Source organism: Ornithorhynchus anatinus, chromosome 5 (assembly GCF_004115215.2).
Source record: "Ornithorhynchus anatinus isolate Pmale09 chromosome 5, mOrnAna1.pri.v4, whole genome shotgun sequence".
Classification (NCBI taxonomy): domain Eukaryota; kingdom Metazoa; phylum Chordata; class Mammalia; order Monotremata; family Ornithorhynchidae; genus Ornithorhynchus; species Ornithorhynchus anatinus.
In genome coordinates, this window is record NC_041732.1 from 57,736,635 (window position 1) to 57,761,169 (window position 24,535).

The 24,535-nt window shown below is 46.8% G+C and overlaps 1 protein-coding gene across 9 annotated transcripts in view; it reads left to right on the forward strand.

Annotated features, from left to right (window-relative positions):
- Window positions 1-24,535, forward strand: part of PRKCZ (protein kinase C zeta) — a 190,389-nt gene that overhangs the window by 129,885 nt on the left and 35,969 nt on the right. For all 9 annotated transcript variants that reach the window (XM_029065045.2, XM_029065047.2, XM_029065053.2 and 6 more), the window contains 5 exons: window positions 4,408-4,539; window positions 5,284-5,365; window positions 5,914-5,966; window positions 14,051-14,239; window positions 15,949-16,046. In XM_029065045.2, the coding sequence (XP_028920878.1) occupies window positions 4,408-4,539; window positions 5,284-5,365; window positions 5,914-5,966; window positions 14,051-14,239; window positions 15,949-16,046 (554 nt within the window). The remainder of the gene's footprint in view (window positions 1-4,407; window positions 4,540-5,283; window positions 5,366-5,913; window positions 5,967-14,050; window positions 14,240-15,948; window positions 16,047-24,535) is intronic.

The following is a 24,535-nucleotide window of genomic DNA, read 5'->3' on the forward strand; positions in this document are numbered from 1 at the left end:
CTCTCCCCACCTTCAAAATGGTATAATAATAATAATTCTGGTCTTTATTAAGCGCTTACTGTGTGCCAGGCACTAAACGCTGGGGTGGATGCAAACAAATCAGGTTGGACAGAGTCCATGTCCCACACGGGGCTCACAATCTTAATCCCCATTTTACAGATGAGGCAATTGTATTAAAAGCGTATCTCCAAGAGGCCTTCCCTGACTAAGCCCTGATATCCCCTACTCCCTCTCCCTTCTGTGTCCCCCAATCTCTTGGATCTGAACCTTTTACGTGCTTGATATTCACCCCTCCCTCAGCCCCACAGAGCGTCTGTCCATATCTGTAATTTATTGTAATGTCTTTCCTCCCCTTTGGACTGTAAGCTCCCCATGGGCAGGGAACATTTTATTTTACCTTCCCACATGCTTAGTACAGGGCTCTGCACACGGTAAGCACTCTAGACCATTAATTGACTGATTCTGTTAGACTAGACAGCTTTGGCTCATTTCTAGGAAACTTGATCCCCACTTGATCAGGTTTCCTGGGTTTTTAAAAATATATATCTGTTGAAATTTAATTTTTGAAATTTTAGATGGAATAACTCCTGAAAACACTTGCCATTGCCAGGATGAAATAATTTCTTACTCCACTTCAGCAGGTGAATCCTCTGCCAGTGTTCCTTTGAGGAAACAGCATATGTCTGAGCCTATTTAGCTCATCCAGAGGGTCATTAGTGGGTATTCGCATCAGAAAAAACTGATAATCAATAAATCAGTCATATTTAATGAATGCTTACAATGTGCTGACGCTATACTAAGTGCTTGGGAGAGTATGATATAACAGAGTTGGTGGACACATTACCTGCCCACAGTGAGCTTACAGTCTAGGGCTGGGAGCCCGTTGTGGACAGGACTTGTCTCTATTTGTTGCTGAATTGTACTTCCCAAGCGCTTAGTACAGTGCTCTGCGCACAGTAAGTGCTCAATAAATACAATTGAATGAATGGAGCGGGGAGACACATCAATATAAATACATAAAAAGACAGATATGTACATAAGTGCTGTAGGGCTGGAGAGGGAATTAATAAAGGGAGCTAGTCAGGGCGACGCAGAAGAGAGTGGGAGAAGAGGAAAGGAGGGCTTGATGAGGGAAGGCCTCTTGGAGGAGATGTGCCATCAATAAGGCTTTGAAGGAGGGGAGAATAAATGTCTGTGGGATCCGAATGGTGTTTAGCTGTGAGGCAAGGGTGTTGGAGGGAGTTTGTTTTCAGCCCGGGCCTGGGAATCAGAAGGACCTGGGTTCTAATGCCACCTCCACCACTCATCTACTGGGTGACCTTACGCAAGTCACTTCACTTCTCTGCACCTCAGTTACCTCATCTGTAAAACAGGGAATAAGACTGTAAGCCCCCCATGGAACATGGAACATGGACTGTGTCCTACCTGCTTACCGTGTATCTACCCTAGAGCTTAGTACAGCGAGTGGCACATAGTAAGTGCTTAAAAAATACTATAAAATTTTTTTTAAAACCCTAAAAATATCCATTTCGATGGACAGACGATTGTAAACTGAATGGAGACAAATGGGCTTTCACCTTATCAATAAACCCTGAGTTTTGGTTTTTCTTACAATTGCTGTACTTGGCCGCTGATGGAACTGTGTCTGCTATGGGGAAATGGCCAGATGAGTAGACCTTAAGCACTGAGAGGCCTTTCGTTAAAGAGGGTGAAATCTCAGTTGTACCGCTTTGCTTCCGGTTGTTTTGCCCAACCATCTGTTCGTGGCCAGAACCAAAGAAGAGGAACTGGGATGGAAACACACAGTCTCTTGTCTTATGCTATCGAGTCGTCCCCGACCCATAGCAACACCATGGGCACATGTCCCCTAGAGCACCCCACCTCCATCTGCAGTCATTCTGGTAGTGTATCCATAGAGTTTTCTTGGTAAAAATACGGAGGTTGGTTTAGCATCGCCTTCTTCTGTGCAGGAAACTTGTCTCCATTCTTGACTCTCTTCCAAGCCACTGCTGCCCAGCACGAGTGAGTTCTGACTTGTTGCAGTTTGCTTTCCACTCACTAGCCACTCCCCAAGCTAGGAATGGAATGGGTATGCCACTGCTTGACTCCCTCCCTTCGTCGAGACTGGTAGAGGATTGGAAGCTCTCCAGTTGCGATCCTGATGGGGAGAAGTAATAGTATTAATAAATGCTTACAGTGTGCAGAGCCCTGTACTGAGGACTGGGAGAGGACACCCAGGTGGGAATTAGACATGGTCCCTGTCCATCGAGGGGCTCACAATCTGAAAGTATAAGTGGAGAAGAAGTTTCATAAATCGAATGATATGTTTTGCTCTTTGCACTCCAGTTGGTGATCCTGCCCAAGTGCTTCATCCAGTCTGGATTCCTACTTTTTAAGGGATTTGTGTCCCACGCCAAGAGTCTTTCTAAAATGCAGGCCACTTATTTCTAGAAAGTGCTTCTGTAAACCCATCTCTTTGAGAGAGTTATTTAGTCTGGCTACCGTGTCGGTTTAGTGCCTATAATGGGAATGTTCCAGTGAGATGATTGTCACTGGCTTTAGTAAGCTCCTTGAAGGCAGGAATGTGCCTAGCAACTCTACTATATGATACTCCCACAGAGTAAGAGCTTAGCAAGTGCCTAACAAATACCATAGTTATTATTGTCATACATATATATATATGTATATATGGAATATATTAATATTCAATGATGCATCCATCTTCAGCCTTTGAAGGTGTGAATATATATGTGTGTGTGTGTGTGTGTAGGTATATATCCTCCCAAAGGCTGAGGATAGATGTATATAAATGAATACATAAACAGAAGTGGCTGTTGGTTTGATGTGACTTGAGGTGGCGTGATATCAGGAGGACTGTAAGCTCGTTGTGGGCAGGGAGTATGTCTGTTTATTGTCATATTGGACTCTCCCAAGTGCTTAGTACAGTGCTCTGCCCACAGTAAGGACTCAATAAATACGACTGACTGGCTGACTTTGGAGATGGGGAGAAATGAGGCGTGATCGTGTGAACAGAGGGTCGGCAGTGGGAGAGTGAGTGAGGTATGATTAGTAAGCGATACTGGGAGTGATGGGTGAAGAGAGTGTAAAAATGAAATGAGAAAAACGGACAAAATTGGTTTGGCTCAGTTACATGGGCACTGAGCCAAATTATCCCTAGCCTCAAGCTCAGGGAGGAGAATTACTCGAGTCAGCTCTGTTCATTGACTTAGAAAACGGAGAAGCAGCATGGCCCAGTAGATAGAGTACAGGCCTGGTGGTCAGAAGGACCTGAATTCTAATCTTGGCTCCACCACTTGTCTGCTGTGTGACCTTGGTCAATTCTATTAACTTCTCTCGGCCTCAGTTACTTCCTCTGTAAAATAGGGATTAAGACTGTGAGCCCCATGTGAGACAGGGATTGTGTCCAACCTGATTAGTTGGAATCTACCCAACCTTAGTTCTTATATGTGCCGGACACTGTCCTTAGTGCCGGGTTTTTTTTTTTAATCATTATTATTATCAAGTGCCGTCGAGTCATTTCTGATTCATAGCAACTCTATGGATGTATTTTCTCCAGAATGTCCTCTCTTCTACCATAATCCATAACCTTGCTAACGGTTCTTCTGTTGTTGTTGTCATGGTTAGTGCCGGGGTAGATACAAGATAATTGGGTTGGATGCAATCCAACCCAACTTTGTCTCACATAGGGCTCACAGTCTTAATCTCCATTTTATGGATGAGGTAACCGAGGCACAGAGAAGTAAAGAAAACAGAAGCAGCGTGGCTTAGTGGAAAGAGCAGAGTAGAGCACGGTCTTGGGAGTCAGAGGAACTGGGTTCTAATACCGGCTCTGCCAACTGCCTACTGTGTGACCTAGGGCAAGCCAATTCACTTCCCTATGCTCAATTACCTCATCTGTAATATGGGGATTAAAACTGAGAACCTCACGTGGGACAACCTGATTATCTTGTATCTAATCCCATGCTTAGAACACTGCTTGGCACATAGCGCTTAGCAAATACCATAATAATAATTGTTATTATTATCATTAAGTGATTTGCCCAACTTCACACAGCAGACAAGTGGCAGAGCCGGCATTAGACCCCAGGTCCCTGGACTTCCAGGCCCGTGCTCTGGTTTTCAGGTGTAAATTCAAACAGGGAGGTTGGGCGATATAAAGGCCCCGAAACCAATGCATTCTCCCATGGAATATTCGAGTAAAGCAGAAAAATTTTAGAAGTTAGAACACATTCCATGGCCTCTGAGGAAGCCCCCCCCCCCCCCCCTCCCCCCCGTAAGGCCACCTTCTGTTGTGCTCTCTGTCTCTTGTCTCTCTCTCTGTCTCTCTGTTTCTGGAGTACTATCAGACTCGTGCACCTGGAAGATAACTTTGATTTTGCCTTGCAGAGAGCATACTGCGGCCAATGCAGTGAAAGGATATGGGGTCTCGGAAGACAAGGCTACAAGTGCATAAACTGCAAATTGCTGGTCCATAAACGTTGTCATATCCTGGTGCCACTGACCTGCAAAAGGCATATGGTAAGTGCCTGTTCTCCAAACAGCCTGTAGGCTGCTGGGGGTGTTCCCCACCTGGGATCCCTCTCCCCCCAGCACCCTCCTCAGGATTTTTTGGACACCTTTGGCACCCCCTCTTCCAAGGGGCTACTAGTTAACTGTCCTGTGTGGAGGGCAGCCCAGCTGCACAATAACTCGTGGTGTGTGCCAGGGGTGATCCCTAGCACAGATTAGAAAAGTGGACCTAAAAACCGTGGGCTCAAAGAAGGCAAGGCTGGGTACGTTTCTCTCTCCCCCACCTGCCCGCCCAGGTATTTCAAGAGAGACAAAGCACATGGCCGTTTTGGGAAAGGGTCGCGGATCGCCTCTCTGTCAACTTTCCTGTTTCTCTTCCCCCTGGAAGAGAGCAGTCGGGCACTTCATTCCTTCGGATGGTTTTTGAAACGATTACGTTGATGATAAAATCTGGATCTCTCAAGGAAAACCATTCGTGAGCAGGAGATTGATCTACAGTGCACGGGGGAGGCATCCGAAAGACCCGCTGTGTCTGAGGGTCTCATCAAAGCCAGGGGGAGGTGAGGTCGGAACCGCTTCTCATGTCCTGTCAGCCTCCATTCCGGGCACCGCTTTCTCGCAAGCCCCAGGGGTCGGTGTCCGGACCCTTTGACATCACGCGACCAAGCAAAGTTGCCACTTTTCTTGCCCAGTCGTCTGGCAGGTAGGGTAGTGAGAAACCGTTGGTGACCACGGTTGATCTTCTTTTGTCAGGATTCGGTCATGCCTTCCCAAGAGCCTCAAATAGACGCTAAAAACGATGAAGTTGACCTCCCTTCAGAAGATACTGACGGAAGTAGGTATTTTGGCCTCGTTGGGGAGGGAGTGGGTCACCGCTTCCTTTGCTTTGAAGTATGTGTTTTGTGATTTCCTCACATCCTCCCACTAAAGAAAAGCCACCTCAGAGCCTGCCCTCCCAACCTCTGTGGCAATGCGGTGGGTGAATTGGTTGGCTTTTTTGGGTTGGTTTTTTTTTTTCAGATTGGTTACCTGGTGGCCGCTCAGTCCATGTGAGCGATCCTTTCCCTGGGAGGCTCTGAAACTCTTCACTTGGGTGTTGGGTGGCCCCAGTGGGTCAAGCTGGAGCACAGTGCTCCTGTTCGATCTTGGAAGGGGAATTCTCTCCTGGGTGAGCTTTTGGAGATTCCTCAGGAATTTTGTCCCAATTCTGCAGCCGGGAGCTTGGAGACCCGTCCCTTCCCCTCCTGAGGAGGTGGGTGTGGAGAACATGGCAGGAGCCAGCTCGTAGCAACCCTCTACCAATCCTAAAGCGCAGTATTTCCCGGGATTTTCTGGAATTGTTCTCGAAAACTCACAGATTCTGTCTCCGCTTTCTTTCACCAGTTCCTTATATTTCCTCATCCCGGAAACATGACACCATTAAAGATGATTCTGAGGTAAGCTGGGAAAAATCAGTCTTTAATACACTTTCCTCTTCTCGGTATCCTCATCACTAGAATTGTCTTTCAGCCTCTACAGTGTGCCCACAGTCCTCCAGGAGGGGACTGTATCCTCCACTTTGATTAAAACCTCCTAAGCATCCAGTACAGGCTTCTGCCTAGTTGACTGCAGCTCACTGTACTGGCTGCTCGGTCCACAATACAAGAGACCTACAAGGTACAACCATTAAATACAGCTAAGTTATAACCATCACTAAATCCTGTCAGTTCTACCTTCACATCACCAAAATCCACCCTTTCCTCTCCGTTCAAACTGTCTCCACATTAATGCAAGCACTTATCCTATCCTCCCCTGATTATCATATCAGCCTCCATGCTGACCTCCCTGCCTCCTGACTCTCCCCACTATAGTTCGTACTCCATTCTGTTGCCCGATCATTTTCCTTCAAAAATGCTCAGACCGTGTTCCCCCCCTCCTCAAGAAACTCCACTGGTTGCCCATCCACCTCCACATCAAACAAAAACTTGGCTTTAAAGCATTCAGTCACCTTGCCCCTCCTAACTCACCTCACTACTCTCTTACGACAACCCAACTCACACACTTCACTCTTCTAATGCTAACTTTCTCACTGTGCCTCCACCTCGTCTATCTCGTTACCGACCTCTGGCCCACATCCTGCCTCTGGCCTGGAACTCCCTCCCTCCTCATATCAGACAGATAATTGCTCTCTCCCACTTCAAAGCTTTATTGAAGGCACATCTACTCTAAGAAGCCTTCCCTGACTAAGCCTTTCTCTCCTCTTCTCCCACTCCCTTCTGTGCCGCTCTTACTTGCTCCTTCATGTGTCCTCCTATCCCCACAGCACATATGTATGTATTTCTATAGCTCTGTAATTTATTTATCTATTTATATTAATGACTGTCTCCCCCTCTAGACTGTAAGCTTGTCATGGGCAGGACTGTGTCTGTTTGTTGTTATACTGAACTCTCCCAAGAGCTTAGTATAGTGCTTTGCACACAGTAAGTGCTCAATAAATATGAATGAATGAATGAACAACCCCAGTTTTATTCCAGTTAGTGTAATGAATAGGAATCATGTCCACCAGTTCTATAATTCTTTACCAAGTGCTTGCTATAGTGCTCTGCACCCAGTAAGCACTTAGTAGCTGCCACTGATTGGCTGATTGATTGACAGTAGACCTAAATGGTGATATGGGCCTGTCAGAAGGTTATGGGTTCTAATCCTGGCTCTGCCACTTGTCTGCTGTGTGACCTTGGGCAAGTCACTTTACTTCTCTGGGCCTCAGTTACCTCATCTGTGAAATGGAGATTGAGTCTGTGAGCCCCTTGTGGGACAGGGATTGTGTCCAACCCGATTTCCTTGTATCCACCCCAATGCTTAGTACAGCACCTGGCACATAAAAAGCACTTAACAAATACTGCAATTATTTATTATTAGTATTACTTAAGAATTTCCCTATTCATTTTCTTTTCCGGAATTTCCTATGATCTAGGCATGTCTCCGTACCGAGTGGATACTTACCCTTTTAGTTAACCTTCCCTTCTCCCCCACTTTCTCCGCTCCTGCTTTTATCCTGCAGCGCTAATTCACACTTCAGGATCTTTTATCTGAACCTGGATCCTAACTGCTCCTTCACATTATCCCTCTCTCCCTCCTTCCTCCTTCTCTCCCCTCTCAGATCTGGATTTACTTAACGCTGGAGACTTAACTGCAAGGTAAACCTAGAGACACATGGCTAGCTTTGACCCTGGAGCTTCTCAGAGTTTTCTAAATATGTCCTTATGCAACACCCTTCACACAGAGAAGGGTGACAACATGTGAAGGTCAGAGATTCAGCTTCCTGTCTTCTAACCCTTTGCCCATATAGTCAATTATCCTATCACGTGGGAGTAGCATTCTGGGAGAAGTCCACCTGACAGTAAAGACACATTATCGTTCTTTCCTCTTAACCGGTGCTGGTACTGCGCACATGCTTATAGATGCTTTTTGCAGTTCTAAAGTGTGCAGTATAAATCGGGGATACCTATTGAGCGTCTTCTCTGGTACAGCACTGAGCTATGCTCATGAGAGAGTACAGGAGAATTAATAGGCGTGATCCCTTGCCCTCAAGGAATTTACAATCTAGCAAGGGAGACAAATATGAAAATATTTTATTAACAATAATAATAATTGTGGTATTTGGTAGGTGCTCGCTATGTGCCAGGCACCGTACTAAGCACTGGGGAGATACAAGCAAATTGGGTTGGACACAGTCCCTGTCCCAAATCGTACTCATAGTCTTAATCCCCATTTTACAGATGAGATAACTCAGGCACAGAGAAGTGAAGTGACTTGCCGAAGGACACACAGCAAACAAATGGCAGAGCCAGGATTATAACCCATAACCTTCTGACTGTCAGGCCCATGCTCTAGCCACTAGGCCATGCTGCTTCTCCAAGCAGCTGTTTTTCTTCTTTACAGATCCTCTAGATTGTGAGCTCATTACTGGTAGGTAACATGTCTACCAACTCTGTTTTATCATACTCTCCGAAGCACTTAGTACAGTGCTCTGCATACAGTAAGTGCTCTTTAAGTTCCTCTGATTAATTGGTTGATCAGAAGATGAAGGAAAATTGGAAAGGCACACAAGTAACAGCTTATGGAACTGAATTATGAGTATTTACATGTCTAGATAGTGCTGAAGTGCTGGAGAGTCTGTAGGAGAGATCTAAGCAGGGGAGATTAGAGTATGTTTGGGGAAGGCTTCCTGGAGGAGTTGTGAGACCAGAAGAGCATTTAAAATGGGGAGGGTTTTGGGCTGTCAAACTGGAAGTGGGAGAGAGTTCCAGGCAAGGGAAAGGGCATGAGCCAAGAGTCAGCAGCAGGAGAACCAGAACTAGACATAAATAGTAGGTAAAAATGAGAGGGGAACGAAGAGTTCGAACCAAGGCGTAGCGGGAGAAGAGCAGGAAAAGAGCCAATGGAAGGCTTTAAAGCCAGTGGTCAGGAGTTTTTGCTTGATGCAGAAAGGAATAGGCAACCTTTGCAGGTTTTTGATGAGTGGGAAGATGTGTGCACTATGACATTTTAGAAAAAACGGTCCAGGCAGGAGAGTGAAGTATGGATTGAAAAGGGGAGAGACTGAAAGCAGGGAGATCCACGAGGGGACTGATTCAGTAGTCAAGTTGGGATATGACAAGAGCTTGGATCACTGTGGCAGCCTTTGTAAGGTGGGGATGGGGCGGATTCTGGAAAAGTCACTGAGGAAGAAACAACAGGATTTGAGAGCAGCCCGAATAAGGGGGTTGAAAAAGAGAGAGGAATTATGGATAATGCTTGGGTCGTGGACTTGGCCAGAAGGATGGCGATATTGTCAACTGTGAAGCTCATCATCTAGACTGTAAGCTCGTTGCAGGCAGGGAATGTGTCTGTTTATTGTTATATTGTACTCTCCCAAGTGCTTAGTACAGTGCTCTGCACACAGCACTCGATAAATAAAAGCGAATGAATGGGGAAGGTTGGTGGAGGAGACGCTTTGGGAGTGATGGTGAAACTTCAGTTTTAAGTCTGAGGTGCCAGCAGGATATCCATGGGGAGATATGTTGGAGGCAGGAGGAGATGCAAGAATCCAGAGAAGGAGAGAGGTCAGGCCGGTGAGGTAGATTTAAGAAACCTCTATTTAGAGGCAGTAGTTGAATCCAGGGGAATAAGTGAGCACCCAAGGGAGTGGGTGCCACATCCTCCTGTGGGCAGGGAACGTTCTTTTGGACTCTCCCGAGCGCTCAGCACAGTGCTCTGCACACAGTAAGCTCTCAATAAATATGATGGATTGGAGTGACAAGGGAAGGGGACACAGGACAGAGCCTCGAGACAGGCTCACAGTTAGTGGGTGGGAGGCAGGGAGAGCTGACGACAGGGAGACAGATAGAGTTGTCGGAAGAACATGCCCTGTTTCTATTGCCCCGCTCTCCCCCAAATGCCTAGTTTTTACTCACATTGTAGGAGAGCTACCTGTAGTCTCTTCCATCTCTTAAGGTCCATTTATACAGGCCCATTTGGAAGGGCCTACAGGGAAGCAGCGTGGCCTAGTAGATAGAGCGCAGGCCTGGGAGTCAGAAGGACCTGGGTTCTAATGCTGGCTCCACCACTTGTCTGCTGTGTGGGCAAGTCACTTCAATTCTCTAGGCCTCAGCGACCTCATCTGTAAAATGGGGATATGGACTGTATCCAACCTGATTAGCTGGTATCCACCTCAGCATTTAGAGCAGTGCTTGACACTTAGCAAGCGCTTAACAAATATCATTATTATTATCATTTGGAGACCTGGCAAGTGCTCCCTCTTAATAAAGAGGAAGCAGCGTGGCTTAATGGAAAACGCACGGGCTTGGGAGTCAGAAGTCATGGGTTCTAATCCCGGTTCCGCCACTTGACAGCTGTGTGACTTTGGGCAACTCACTTAACTGCTCCGTGTCACAGTTCCCTCATCTGTAGGATGGGGATTAAGACTGTGAGCCCCACGTGGGACAACCTCATTACCCTGTATCTACCCCAGCGCTTAGAACAGTGCTTGGCACATAGTAAGCGCTTAACAAATACCAGCATTATGATTATTATAATTACAAAGTTGGGTTCCGTTGACTTGGATTCACTTATTTAGAGGGAGAACTTTCTGGGGTGTGTCTTGCAGTTTCTGCTCTTCAGTGCTTTAGAAACAAATACCTCTTCTGATAAGAATAATGATAACTATGGTATTTGCCAAGCAGTACTAAGCGCTGGGGAAGATAGAAGGTGTTCAGGTCCCTCCTCGGGCTCACAGGGAACGTAGGAGGGAGAAGAGATATTGAATCCCCATTTGCAGTTGCAGGAACTGAGGCACAGAGAAGTAGAAGTAATAATAATAATAATGGTATTTGTTAAGTGCTTCCTAAGTGCTAAGCATTGTTCTCAAGACTGGAGTAGATACAAGCTAATCAAGTTCATTCGATTGTATTTACTGAGTGCTTATTGTGTGCAGTGTGCTATACTAAGCCTTTGGGACAGTACAAAATAGCAATAGATATATATATTCCCTGCCCACAATGAGTTTACAATCTAGAGGGGGAGACAGACATTAATATAAGTAAATAAATTGCAGGTATAATAAATAAATTACACAAATCAAGTTGATTTCACACAGTCCCTATGCTACATGGGGCTCACAGTCTCAGTCCCCATTTGACAGATGAGGTAACTGAGATTCTGAGAAGTTGAGCGACTTGCCCAAAGTCACACAGCAGACAAGTGGAGGAACCGGGATTAGAACCCACATCCTTAATAATAATAATAATGTTGGTATTTGTTAAGCGCTTACTATGTGCCGAGCACTGTTCTAAGTGCTGTGGTAGACATAGGGGAATCAGGTTGTCCCACGTGGGGCTCACAGTCTTAATCCCCATTTTACAGATGAGGGAACTGAGGCACAGAGAAGTTAAGTGACTTGCCCACAGTCACACAGCCGACAAGTGGCAGAGCTGGGATTCGAACTCATGAGCCCTGACTCCAAAGCCCGTGCTCTTTTCCACTGAGCCACGCTGCTTCTCCTTCTAACTCCCAGGCCAGTGCTCTGTCCACCAGGCCACACTGCTACTTGCCCAAGATGACACAGCAGTCGAGTGCAGGAGCCGGGGTTAGAACCCAGGTCATCTGACTCCCAGGCCTGTGCTCATTCCATCGTGCTATACTGCTTCTCTGATACTCTCAGAAGGTCCTCGATTTGAGATTGTGAAGGCTCATAAATCAGTCAGTAGTATTTTTTGAGCAGTGCACTGTACACAGTACTTGAAAAACTGCAGTGGAGGTAAAAGACATGGTCTCTGCTTTGGAGGAGTCTACAGTCTCGCAGAGAAACCATTAATCTAAACGAATGGGCTTTGGGTTCATTCAGTATAAGCTTACTGTGGGTGGGAAACGTGTCTGCTGACTCTGTTGCATTGTACTCTCCCAAGCGCTTAGTACATGTTTTGCACATAGTAAGTGCTCAACAGAGCTGCTTAGAGAAGCAGCGTGGCTCAGTGGAAAGAGCACAGGCTTGAGAGTCAGAGGTCATGGGTTCTAATCCCGGCTCTGCCACCTGTCAGCTGTGTGACTTTGGACAAGTCACTTCACTTCTCTGCGCCTCAGTTACCTCATCTGTAAAATGGGGACTAAGACTGTGAGCCCCACTGGGACAACCTGATCACCTTGTATCCCCCCCCAGCTCTTAGAACAATGCTTCTCACATAGTAAGCACTGAACAAATACCATCATCATTATTAACAAATATCATTCATTCACTGAATTGATTGATCCACCCTGAGGTTTCATTCTGAGGAAAGCCATTGCAAAGGAAATCCTTGTCAAAGGAACTCAGTCTTGAGTAGTAGGATGAACGTTCAACTTCCAACTCAGAGGGATAGCTTATGCCTTTTCATTATTATGCTTCCTCTCTGAAAGCACTGCAATTCCTGCCAGTTTTGTCCAAAACCTTGAAATGCCCTTCTTCTTCCTGCCCCACCCAGACTAACGTCAGTGCCAGAATCAATTCCCAACTTTAACAAAACTGTACTAGAATGTCAGCTCCCTGCGGGCAGGGATAGTATCTACTGATTCTTTTGGCTCGTACTCTTCCAGGCGTTTAGTTTGGTGCTGTAGGTGCTCAGTAAATACTATTGATTGAGTGATAACGGAGCCATTTCTTTATGATCTTTTAAAAGATGATCCCTGTTGTGATTCTGAAGGTTTATTCTACACTCCAGGAGTTTGGCACTATGACTTTTGCCAAGGGGAACTTGCCCAAAGCAGGGTTTTTCTAGCCTCCCCAGCTGGGTAAGCCAAGCAGACAGTCTAGAACTCCGGATGCCACCGCCCAGGTCGACTGAGTCAGTTTGAATTGTTCATCCAGTCATATTTATTGAGCACCTACTGTGTGCAGAGCACTGTGTGACCTTGGGCAAGTCAGTTCACTTCTCTATGCCTCAGTTACCTCATCTGTAAAATGGGGATTGAGACTGTGAGTCCCATGTGGGACAGGGACTCGATCTGCCTGTATCCACCCCAGCATTTAGTACAGTGCCTGGCACTTAATAAATGCTTTACAAATACCATAATTATTATTATTATTACTAAACCCTTTGGAGAGTACAAGATAACAATAAGCAGATACATTGTCTCAGCCTACTTCCCCTTATTAATGCTATCATTCTGTTCCTGAAAAATGTGACTCAGGTGACATGATGATAATAATGATGATTCTTATGGTCTTTGCTAAGTGTTTACTCTGTGTCAAGCACTGTTCTGAGTGCTGAGGTAAATACAAGTTAATCAGGTTGTACACAGTCCCTGTCCCACATGAGGCTCACAATCTAAGGAGGACAGAGAACAGGTATTGAATCCCTATTTTACAGTTGAGGAAACAGAGGCACCGAGAGGAGAAGTGACTTACCCAATGTCACACAGCAATTGCTTGGCAGAGCTGGGATTAGATCCAGGTCCTCTGGCTCCCAGGCCCATGCTCCTTCCACTAAGCCATGCTGCTTTTCTATTGATCAGTCAATCAGTGGTATTTCTTATATTCATTTCATTCGATCAATTATTTAGCACTTACTGTGTGCAAAAAACTTTACTAAGTGTTTGGGAGAGTACAATATAACAACAAACAGAAACACTCCCTGCCCACATTGAGCTTGCTGTCTAGAAACTGTATAATAATGAGAATGATGGTACTTGTTAAGTATTTACTATGTGCCAAACACTGTTCTAAACACTGGGATACATACATGTTAATTGGGCTGGACACAGCCCCTGTCCCACATGGGGCTTACAGTCTAAATTAGAGAGGGATGTTGGCTAGCCCTTCAGCAGTACCATAACAAAGCAGCGTTAAATGGGTTGATGTGCAGGGAGAGTCCTGGGGCAGGGGTATTGCACTTCGTCTCGAAAGATGCTGCGTACCGACTGGTCTGACCAAGATTAAGACACCAACCGTCTCTCTGTTGGTTAGTTCAAGTGATTGTGGCATGCTTCTTGGCACTCAAAGTCTTTCCTTTTTGTTTTGTTTTTTAAGGATATTAAGCCAGTTATCGATGGAATGGATGGAATTAAAATATCTCAGGGCCTTGGGCTGCAGGACTTTGACCTAATCAGAGTTATTGGACGTGGAAGCTATGCCAAAGTTCTTTTAGTGCGGTTAAAAAAGAATGATCAAATTTATGCCATGAAAGTAGTGAAAAAGGAATTAGTCCACGACGATGAAGTAAGTATCCTTTACAGGTAAAACATCCCTTCTGGTCCCTGGAAGAGAATTAAAATCTCCAGTCAGCTTAAAATTCTGAATTCTAAGTGTACTGGGTTTGAGAATTTCCTCAAAGTAAGGCGTTGTTTTCCCTTATCTCTATCAACTTAAATTTATTTCAGATTCCACTTAAATTAGAGGAAAAGGGGTTGCTTCTTCTGCTGGTCATCCCAGTGGGTAGGTTAATTTTTGCAGTAATTGATGGCATTTATTAAGTGCTTACTATATGTCAAAGCACTGTTCCAAGAGCTGGTTTAGATACAAGATAATCAGGTTGGACACAGTCGCTGTCCCACTCGAGGCTCATAGGAGGGACAACAGGTATTCAATCCCCATATTGCAGATAAGGAGACTGAGGCACAGAGAAGTGAAGTGACTTGCCCAAGGTCACACAGCAAGCAAGTGCCAGAGCTGGGATTTGAATCCAGGACCTCTTACTCCCAGTCCTGTGCTCTTTACATGAGGCCAAAATCGTGACCGTGGTTTGGGCCCATACATTCAGACACATCTTGTGTGTTATCTCATATGGCTTATGTGTCTCCCCGAAAGGGATGGGAGTGGGTATCATAATTATGGTATTTGTTGAGCGCTCACTATGTGCCAAGCACTGTTCTAAGCACTGGGATAGATATCTGGTAATCAGGTTGGACACAGTCCCTGTCCCACATAGGCCTCGCAATTTTAATCTCCATTTTGTAGATGAGGTAACCGAGGCCCCGAGAGGCAAACTGACTTACCCAAGGTCCTACAGCGGACAGTCGGCAGAGCCGGAATTAGAACTCACGTCCTCTCACTCCCAAGCCCGTACTCTTTCCACTTCGCCACACTGCCTCTCTGTCTCCACTCCACAGGTAGAGAAACTGAAGCTCAGGGCAGTTGGGTGGCTAGGGCAGGGCCTGGCACTCATTTGTCTTGACTTCCAGGCTGGTTAAACCTTTGGAAGAGTCCACTGGTGGGGTCTTTGAGGGATTTGTCTCTCCCCAGAAATGTCACTGTATCGGAGCAGGGCTGGGAGATGGAGTTTTTGACCTGCTCAAGCTGACCTGTTTTCTCAAGCAAGAGCAAACCACTTCCCCCATGACATTCCCAGTCACTGGATTAGCTAGTTACTAAACTGGGATTTCCTTCCAGTTCTGACTCCATCTGGTCACGCCGCCATGCGCCTCGGCCTCTCAGGGGCAGGAGAGGCCATTCCAAAATTGTCTCTTTTTCACAGCGTCCAGTCCTCTGAATGAACAGCCCCAGATATTTGTTCACATTTTTGAAGGTCCTGGAAAGCTAGAAGTCACCGAGAAGAAATGTTTTACTTTGATTTTGCTTCCTGGGTTAGTTGAAACCCAGGTGGAGTAGAACTGTCCAAAACCTTACCTGAAAAGCAGGGCTCCGGCAAATGGCAAAATAGGGGTGTTGTCCTCCTTTCCTGTCTCTGGCCGCTGTCTTTGACATCAACTGGTGATGTGGGATTTGATAAGAGAAAACACAGTTTTCCCCTAGAGAATGACAAGATTCTGCCCACGCTTTAATTCTCATGAGCGGCTCGACCGGTGTCTGTCATCTCTGCCTGACTTGGGATGTCGTCCCCTCCCACCCCCAACACTCAAACTCTTTTTCTATGGAAAATTTTCAGGATGTCCCGGAACCTCCCTAATTCTCAGCAATTTCTATTTCAGGATATCGATTGGGTACAAACGGAGAAACACGTCTTTGAACAGGCATCCAGTAACCCGTTCCTCGTCGGTTTACATTCCTGCTTCCAAACGACCAGTCGGTAAGAGATGGTTGTTGAGGGGTGGGGGACTCGTGGTTCCCGGAGAACGCGTCGCTCGCCGCTCTGTCTGCTCGGGGTGCTTTGCTGAAGACGGAGAGTCAGGGCGGGTGAGCAAGGAGGGAGCAGGCGGGCTCCCACCGCTGCATTCTCGGAAGAGCGGAGGGCCTCTTTCAAAGCCACAGGCCCCCAATCTCTCTCTGTTAGTGGATGCTAATGCGGTCCGCCTATTGATCTGGCTTACTGATCGAGGGAAAAACGATGTAGCCGCAGTCTAAGTTTAGAATGACGACTCCTTTTATTTGTTACTGTGATTGCCATTAATTGACTTAGTGATTCGCTTAGTTGGAAAGATAATGTCATAGGCTTGCTTTTCGCTGAAGGTACTTAGATCTTTGACTGTGTACCATATTTACTGGACTGTAAGACACAGTTTTTCAGGAAAAGAAATTTGGTTCTGGCTTTTTATGGTATTGCTAAGTGCTTACTGTGTGTCAAGCACCGTCCCAAGGGCGAAATAGATACGGATTAAGCAGATTGGACATGGGGCTGACAATCTGAGGGAGAACGGGTATTGAATCCCCATTTTGCAGTTGAGGAAACTGAGGAACAAAGAAGTTAGCATCTAAAAAAAGCCTGACACCGTTATCCTCAAGCTGGCAACCGAGCTGTTAGAATAATGCATCTCTCTTTCATCTGCACCCTGTACTCTCCTTTGCTTTATTTGGTCTCTTAGAGGTCATTCACCATGCCCATGAAAAGATACTTAAAGGGAATACTTGCACGTATACTCTAGTAAATACAGTAAGAATTTTCTTCATGATTTCCTCTGTTCCCTGTTGCATGGGAGTCTGCCAACAGCAGGGAAAGTTGAGAAAAGTGTGATAGTTTTGGAGAATAGTCAATGGATTCTGAGGTGTTCTCAGTTGCCGGGTGTCTCTAGGAGTCGTGTTTACTGGATGGCCTGAGTTTGTCCTGCTTGGCCCCATTCGCGCCTTGATGCCTATAAAATGGCACGCCAATACAGCAAGTTAACCATGGTTCGACTTCTAGGTCCAGCACACGTTCCCCTGATTTAAGTGGCTTTCTTTCTAAAAGATCTGAAACATCTGGAGGGCTCATTGTGCTTCCTTGTCTTGCGTGTTTGTGGCAAACCTTACGGTCCCTGGTTTGGTGACTGGAAACTGGGGGACCCAGAGAACCGCAGAAAGGTGGGTATCGATTGAGAACTGCAGAAAGGTGGGTGTCAATCCCCTGTTTATTGGAGACTCTGTTCCTTTGCCATGGGCTCTGAGGATCCTGTCCGCAGGGGCTACGTGAAAGCGAATTTGCCTTGTAGGATTTAAATTCCTCGCAGTTCAGCACTGCACTGTTTGTGACAAAGGCTGGATTAAGACACCTTCTGAAGAGGCGGGGGACTGCTTCTTCAACATGGAGTAGTGGATAGAGCATAGGCCTGGGAGTCAGAAGGTCACACATTCTAATCCTGGCTCTGCCGCTTGCCTGCTCTTTGACCTTGGGCAGGTTACTTCACTTCTCTGGGTTTCAGTTGTCTCATCTGTAAAATGGGAATTGAGACTGAGTCCCATAAGAGTGTCCAACCCAATTGCTCGTATCCACCCCAGCGCTTAATACAATGCCTGGCACATAGTAAGCACTTAACAAATACCATAATTATTATTCTTCCCAATGTAGAGGAACGGCTTCCCCTCCTCTGTCTCCCGCTCTTTCTGTCTCCCTCTCTCTTTCCCCCTTCCTCCTTTACTCTCTCTTTTGCACCCTTCCCCCCAACTCCAGTACGTTCTATTGTTCACTTTCACCAAGATCCGTTTAGCCGGTCAGAAGTGAGAAAGCAAGGCAAAAAGAGCATAAGAGTGTCACCCAGTCACCCAGTGAGGCTGGCCAGTCAGAGACTGGTTCCACTGACACCCAGTTCAGGGAAAGATCCACGTAATGTCGGATTTCTAGAAGGGCGGCTCGGCCTGCTTGGTCAAGAGAAGGCGCTGACCCATGGGAATAAAATGGAAGGAGCTGCGACACTGTGGCCAGGGGCCCACGAGGCCTCTGGGGGGAAAAAAGGGGAGCCCTGTGCATTCCCCTCATACCCGGGTACTCTTCTCTCCCTCAGCTACCCACTTAACTTACCCGAGCCTCTTAGAAGTCATTCACTGTTCCTGTTACAGGGAGAATTGGGACACCGGGGAGAATGTCACCAAATGTTTAATTTCTTCTGTCAGTCGTATTTATTGAGTGCTTACTATATGCACAACACTGAACTGAGTGCTTGGGAGAGTACAATATAACAGAATTAGTTTCTTTTTGTGTGGGTGTACTTAGCCAGTATTTTCTCGGGTTGCCTTGAGCACTAAAGATAATTATATAATTGAATAAAGATTTCTCTCTCCTCCAGCTTGGCTTTTCCGCCTGGTTCTGCAGCGAACCTGGACCTCTGTGTTTATGACACAAGTGGGTTGCCATAGCAATGATTGTAATGTCACAAATACACCATTATGACTTCACGGGGGAATCCAACAAAAGCAGGAAACTGCCCGAGGGAGTGAAAGAAGTGAGCCAATATAGCATTGTCGACCGGCAAGGCTGAATAGAAAATTGTTAGGTAAAATGGCAGCAGCCTTCATGTAAACTTGGCAACATTTTTGGGAAACTGGTCCTCCCCGGCACCGCTTTAAGTAAACAGAGTTTGTTCCCTTTCAGAACTCGGGGTGATCCCATAACTATAGCTCTCTCCCTGCCTCCTCCTTCCCTGGCTGTTGCGGACTGGTAGGGGTGTAATCGGCAGAGCGCAGTCATGGCGTCCCTCCTCCCTGCCAATGATGGCATCTCATCGGCTATGCGTGTGCTCCCCATCTCATCCGTCAAAACCGTTCAGTGGGAGGAAGCCAGGGCAACCGGAAGCAGCATGGCCTAGTGATTAGAACACAGGACTGGGAGTCAGAAAGACTCAGTCAGAAGTCCGAAAACCCTGGCTCCACCACCTGATTGCTGTGTGACCATCAGCAAATCGCTTAATAATTATGATATTTATTAAGTGCTTACTATGTGCCATGCACTGTACTAAGCACTGGGGTGGATTCAAGCAAATCGGGTTGGACACAGTCCCTGTCCTACGCGGGGCTCACAGTCTCAATCCCCGTTTTACAGATGAGGTAGCTGAGACCCAGAGAAGTGAAGTGATTTGCCCAAGGTCACACTGCAGACAAGTGTCAGACCTGGGATTAGAACCCATGACCTTCTGACTCCCAGGCCCGTGCTCTAGCCACTACACCACATTGCTTCTGGTTGCCCTACTTTGCTTGTCTGTCTCTGTTACCTCATCTGTTAAAAAATAGGGATTAACCACTCAATCAGTCATATTTATTGAGTGTTTACTGTGTGCAGAGCACTGTACTAAGGGCTTGGGAGAGTAAAACACAACAATGTAAGACATATTCCCTGCCCAAGTGAGCTGATTAATAATAATGTTGGTATTTGTTAAGCGCTTACTATGTGCAGAGCACTGTTCTAAGCGCTGGGGTAGACACAGGGGAATCAGGTTGTCCCACGTGGGGCTTACAGTCTTCATCCCCATTTTACAGATGAGGGAACTGAGGCACAGAGAAGTGAAGTGACTTGCCCACAGTCACACAGCTGACAAGTGGCAGAGCTGAGATTCGAACTCATGAGCCCTGACTCCAAAGCCCGTGCTCTTTCCACTGCGCCCGCTGCTTCTCTAAAGACTGTGAGCCCCATGTGGGACAGGGATTGGATCTAATCTGATTTGCTATATCCACCCCAGCGCTTAGTACAGTGGTTGGTAGCTAGTAAACACTTACAAACTACCATTTAAAAAAACAAATATGCTTGCCTCAGGGCTAACACCCCTGGTCCATTCGGGCACCAGCCCCTGAAGATGGGCAGATCGTCTCCTTCAAGAGCTTGCCTGTAGGCCTGTGAGCCCTCTTGGACCCAGGTCCTCTGACTCCCAGGCCCATGCTTTAGCCACTAGGCAACACTGTTCCCTCCCCCTTCTTCTCCCCACCCCTACTCTCGGAGCCAGAGCAACTGCGGTGGAAGGCAGAGGAGGGCAGCCCCCGGCCCTGGCATGGACGAGGCCTGGCTGAACTTCCTCCTCGACGCCACTGTGTTTTCAGGGGCTTTGTTACCGATAGGGTTATCCCTGAAATGCAGCATTCTGTCCCCAACTGCTCCCTCTGGCTCCAAATGGGTCCTGGAGGGACGAGGGGGAAAGGGAGGAGTTGGAGGTGGGGGAGAGAGTCTGGGCTCTAAGCTGAGGCAGAGAGAGCAAGAACCGGGGGTTGCCAGTAAGAGAGGGAGTGAAAGGAGCTGGAAAGGATCTAGGAGGGAGAGAGAGAGAGAAGTAAAAACAAGGGAAGGGAGGAATCCCGGGTAATGAGACGGGGATGAAAAGGAGCAGAGAGAAAGGCACAAGATAATAATGATGGTGTTTGTTGAGCACTGACTCTGTGCCAGGCACTGTACTAGGTGCTGGGGTTGATACAAATAAATCAGGTTGGACACAGTCCCCGTTCCACATAGAGCTCACCATCTTAATTCCCATTTTGCAGTTGAGGTAACTGAGGCCCAGAAGAGTGAATTGACTCATCCAAGGTCACACAGCAGACAAATGGCAGAGCTGGGATTAGAACCCAGGACCCTCTGACTCTCAGGCCTGTGGTCTATTCACTACACCATGCTTTAAAACGCTCACTCATCTTGCCCCCCTCCTGTCTTACCTCTCTGATTTCCTACTCCCCGCTCACCGGTTCCTCTAACACCCACCTTCTAACTGTACCTCAATCTTGTTTACCTTGCTGCTAACCCTCACCCCTATCCTCCCTCTGGCCTGAAAGTCTCTCTCCCTTCGTATCTGACAAACCATCACCCATCCTACTCTCCCCACCTTCAAGCCCCTCCTAAAATCCCATCTCCTCCAAGAAGCCTTCCCCGACTAAGCCCTTATTTCCTCTACTCCCTCTCCCTTCTGCATCATCTTTGCCCTTGGATCTGTACACTTTATTCCCCCCGCCCTCAGTAAGCACATGGTAAGCGCTTAATAAATACCATAATAATAATAATTATAATAGGGAAAGTCTCCCCCCAGGACACCAGATTGTGGGGCAGAGCTTTGGGGGAAGTTGCTTAGTCCAGAATGAATTCATGAGAGTGACTGGCTGATTGAATGGTACTGCTTTTGGGGCCATGGGCTTCACCTCAAGAATCAATCAACCAATGGTATTTAATAACTGTGGTACTTAATAATGTTGGTATTTGTTAAGCGCTTACTATGTGCAGAGTACTGTTCTGAGCGCTGGGGAGGATACAAGGTGATCAGGTTGTCCCACATGGGGCTCACAGTCTTAATCCCCATTTTACAGATGAGGGAACTTAGGCCCAGAGAAGTCAAGTGACTTACCCAAAGTCACACAGCTGACAAGCGGCAGAGCCGGAATTTGAACCCATGATCTCTGACTCCCCAGCCCATGCTCTTTCCACTGAGTCGCGCTGCTTCTCTGCTGACCGCTTACTATGTGCCAGGCGCTGTACTAAGTGCTGGGGTAGATACAAGGTAAGCAGATTGGGCACAGTCCCTGCCCCTCATAGGGCTCACGGTTTTAATCCCCATTTTACAGATGAGGGAATTGAGACCCAGAGAAGCTGTGACTTGGCTAAGGTCACACAGCAGACAAGTGGCAGAGTTGGGATTAAGACCCAGGTTCTTCAGACTCCCAGGTCTGTGCTCTGACCACTAGACAACACTGCACTTATTCTGTGCAGAGTGCTGTACTAAGAATTTTGGAGGAAACAATAATTGTAATAAGAAGGGTCAGGAAGAGAGGCAGTGGGTGAAATTCTACTCTCCCCACCCAACTCCCCCAGATTTCTTCAAAAATGGCTCCAGGTCAGACCGTCCCGATTATGCCAGGGCCTTTTTCCTGCAGAATGCCAGTGTAGCTGGGTCACATGACTTCAGAATGGAATTGGAAAAACCCTCCTGGGAAGAAAAATCTTCACCAAAAAGAGAAGAGAGCTCCATACCAGTCAAGTCATCCACTTGCAGAATTGTAGCTGGTCAGAGATCATTGCTCTAATTCAGAACTACCCGCAGCCCGCCTACTGGTTTTTACCTTAAAAAAGGAAGTCTCAAGGGCAAAATGGTATCAGTCAGGTGAGACACTGCATTAAAATTCTCTGTGCAAAGAAAAGAATAACATAGCATGGACTAGTGGATAGAGCACGGCTCTGGCAGTCAGAAGGATCCCGGCTCTGCCATGTGTCTGCTTCGTGACATTGGACCAGTCACCTAACTTCTCTGTGTCGTAGTTACCTCATCTGTAAAATGGGATGGAGACTGTGAGCCCCATGTGGGACTGGGACCGTGTCCAACTCGAACAGCGCCTGGCAAATAGTAAGCACATAATAAATACCACCGTTATTATTATTATTATTATGAAAGTGAAAGAGAGCAACCAAATCTGAGGCTTGGAACATTCCCTTCCTGCACCCCCGACCCCAGGAAGCAGATGTCAACCATGTGGGCAACAAATCAGGATTCAAACAGTATGACGTACTGCAGATCATTTAAGGAGACTGATTTCCTTGAGTGGCCAACGTCGGCGAGTTGGGGTCTGTGTATAGGCTCTGTAACTGTTAAATTCATTCATTCGTTCAGTCCTATTTATTGAGCGCCTACTGTGTGCAGATCTCTGTACTAAGCACTTGGGAGAGTACAGTACAACAATAAACAGACACATTCCCTGCCCACAACAAGTTTACAGTCAAGAGAGGGGGAGACAGAAATTAATATAAAGAAATAAATGACAGCTATGTACATAAGTGCTGTGGGACTGGAAGGGGAGAAAAATAAAGGGAATGAGTCAGGGTGACACAAAAGAGAGTGGGAGAAGAGGAAAGGGGGCCTTAGTCAGGGAAGGCCTTTTGGAGGAGATGCGCCTTCAATAAGCCTGTGAAGGTGGAGAGAGTCATTGTCTGTTGGATTAGAGGAGGGAGGGCGTTCCGGGCCAGAGGCGGGACGTGGGCCAGGGGTTGGCAGTGAGACAGGGGAGATGGAGGCACGGTGAGAAGGTTAGCATTAGAGGAGCAAAGTGTGCGGGCTGGGTTGTAGGAGGAGAGTATTGAGGTGAGGTAGGCGGGGACAAGGTGATTGAATACTTTAAAGCCAATGGTATGAAGTTTTTGTCTGATATGGAGGTGAATGGGCAACCACTGGAGTTTTTTGAGGAGTGAGGAAACATGTCCTGCATGTTTTTGTAGAAAAATGATCTGGGCAGCAGAGTGAAATATAGACCGGAGTGGAGAGAGACAGGAGGCAGGGAGGTCAGCAAGGAGGCTGATGCAGTATTCCAGGTGGGATAGGATGAGTGTATTAACGTGGTAGCAGTTCGGCTGGAGAGGAAAGGGCGGATTTTAGCGATGCTGTGAAGGTGGGACCGACGGGATTTAGTGACGGATTGAAAACGTGGGTCGAATGACAGAGGAGTCGAGGATAATGCCAAGGTCACGGGCTTGTGAGACAGAAAGGATGGGGGTGCCATCTACAGAGATGGGAAAGTCAGGGAGGACTGGGTTTGGGTGGGAAGATAAAGAGTTGTGTTTTGGACATGTTAAGCTTGAAGCAATGGGAGGACATCCAAGTAGAGATGTCTTGAAGGCAGGAGGAAATGTGAGAGGGAGAGAGATCAGGGCTGGAGATATAGATTTGGGTATCATCCTCATAGAGGTGGTAGATTAAGCCATGGAAGTGAATGAGTTCTTCCGGGAGTGGATGGAGATGGAGAATAGAAGGGGACCCGGAACTGAACCTTGAACTGTGCTCCCCTCAGCACTGTGCTCATTTGTATATATTTTTATTATCCTATTTATTTGGTTAATGAGGTATACATCCCCTTGATTCTATTAATCGAGATGATGATGTCTTGTTTTTGTCCGTCTCCCCCGATTAGACTGTGAGCCCGTCATTGGGCAGGGATGGTCTCTATCCGTTGCCGAATTGTACATTCCAAGCGCTTAGTACAGTGCTCTGCACATAGTAAGCGCTCAATAAATACTATTGAATGAATTGAATGAACTGAACCACAGTGTGGGGATGGGAGGCAGGGGAGAAGCCCTCAAAGGAGACTGTTCATCAGAATCAGCCCATCTGAGCACATCTCGGCTTTCCTCCTGCTCCACCAGAAAATGACCAAACAGATACAGTCCGCCGCAGGGTGTTCTCCAGTTGGAAAGGGAATTTCTGCTTTCCCTATCCTCATTTCTTACACTCTTCGGCGTGACTCTATCATTCTGAGGCAGTGTTCTGCTCAGCTCAATGTTTTCTCTCAAATTAGTCGCACGTCCTCAAGATCAGATCTAAATATCGTGATGTGAAGCTTTTCATAAACATCATTGCTATTTTAAACCTCCCTGCCATCTACCGTGGAGACTTTGTATCCTTGCCTTGAAGGATCTTTTTC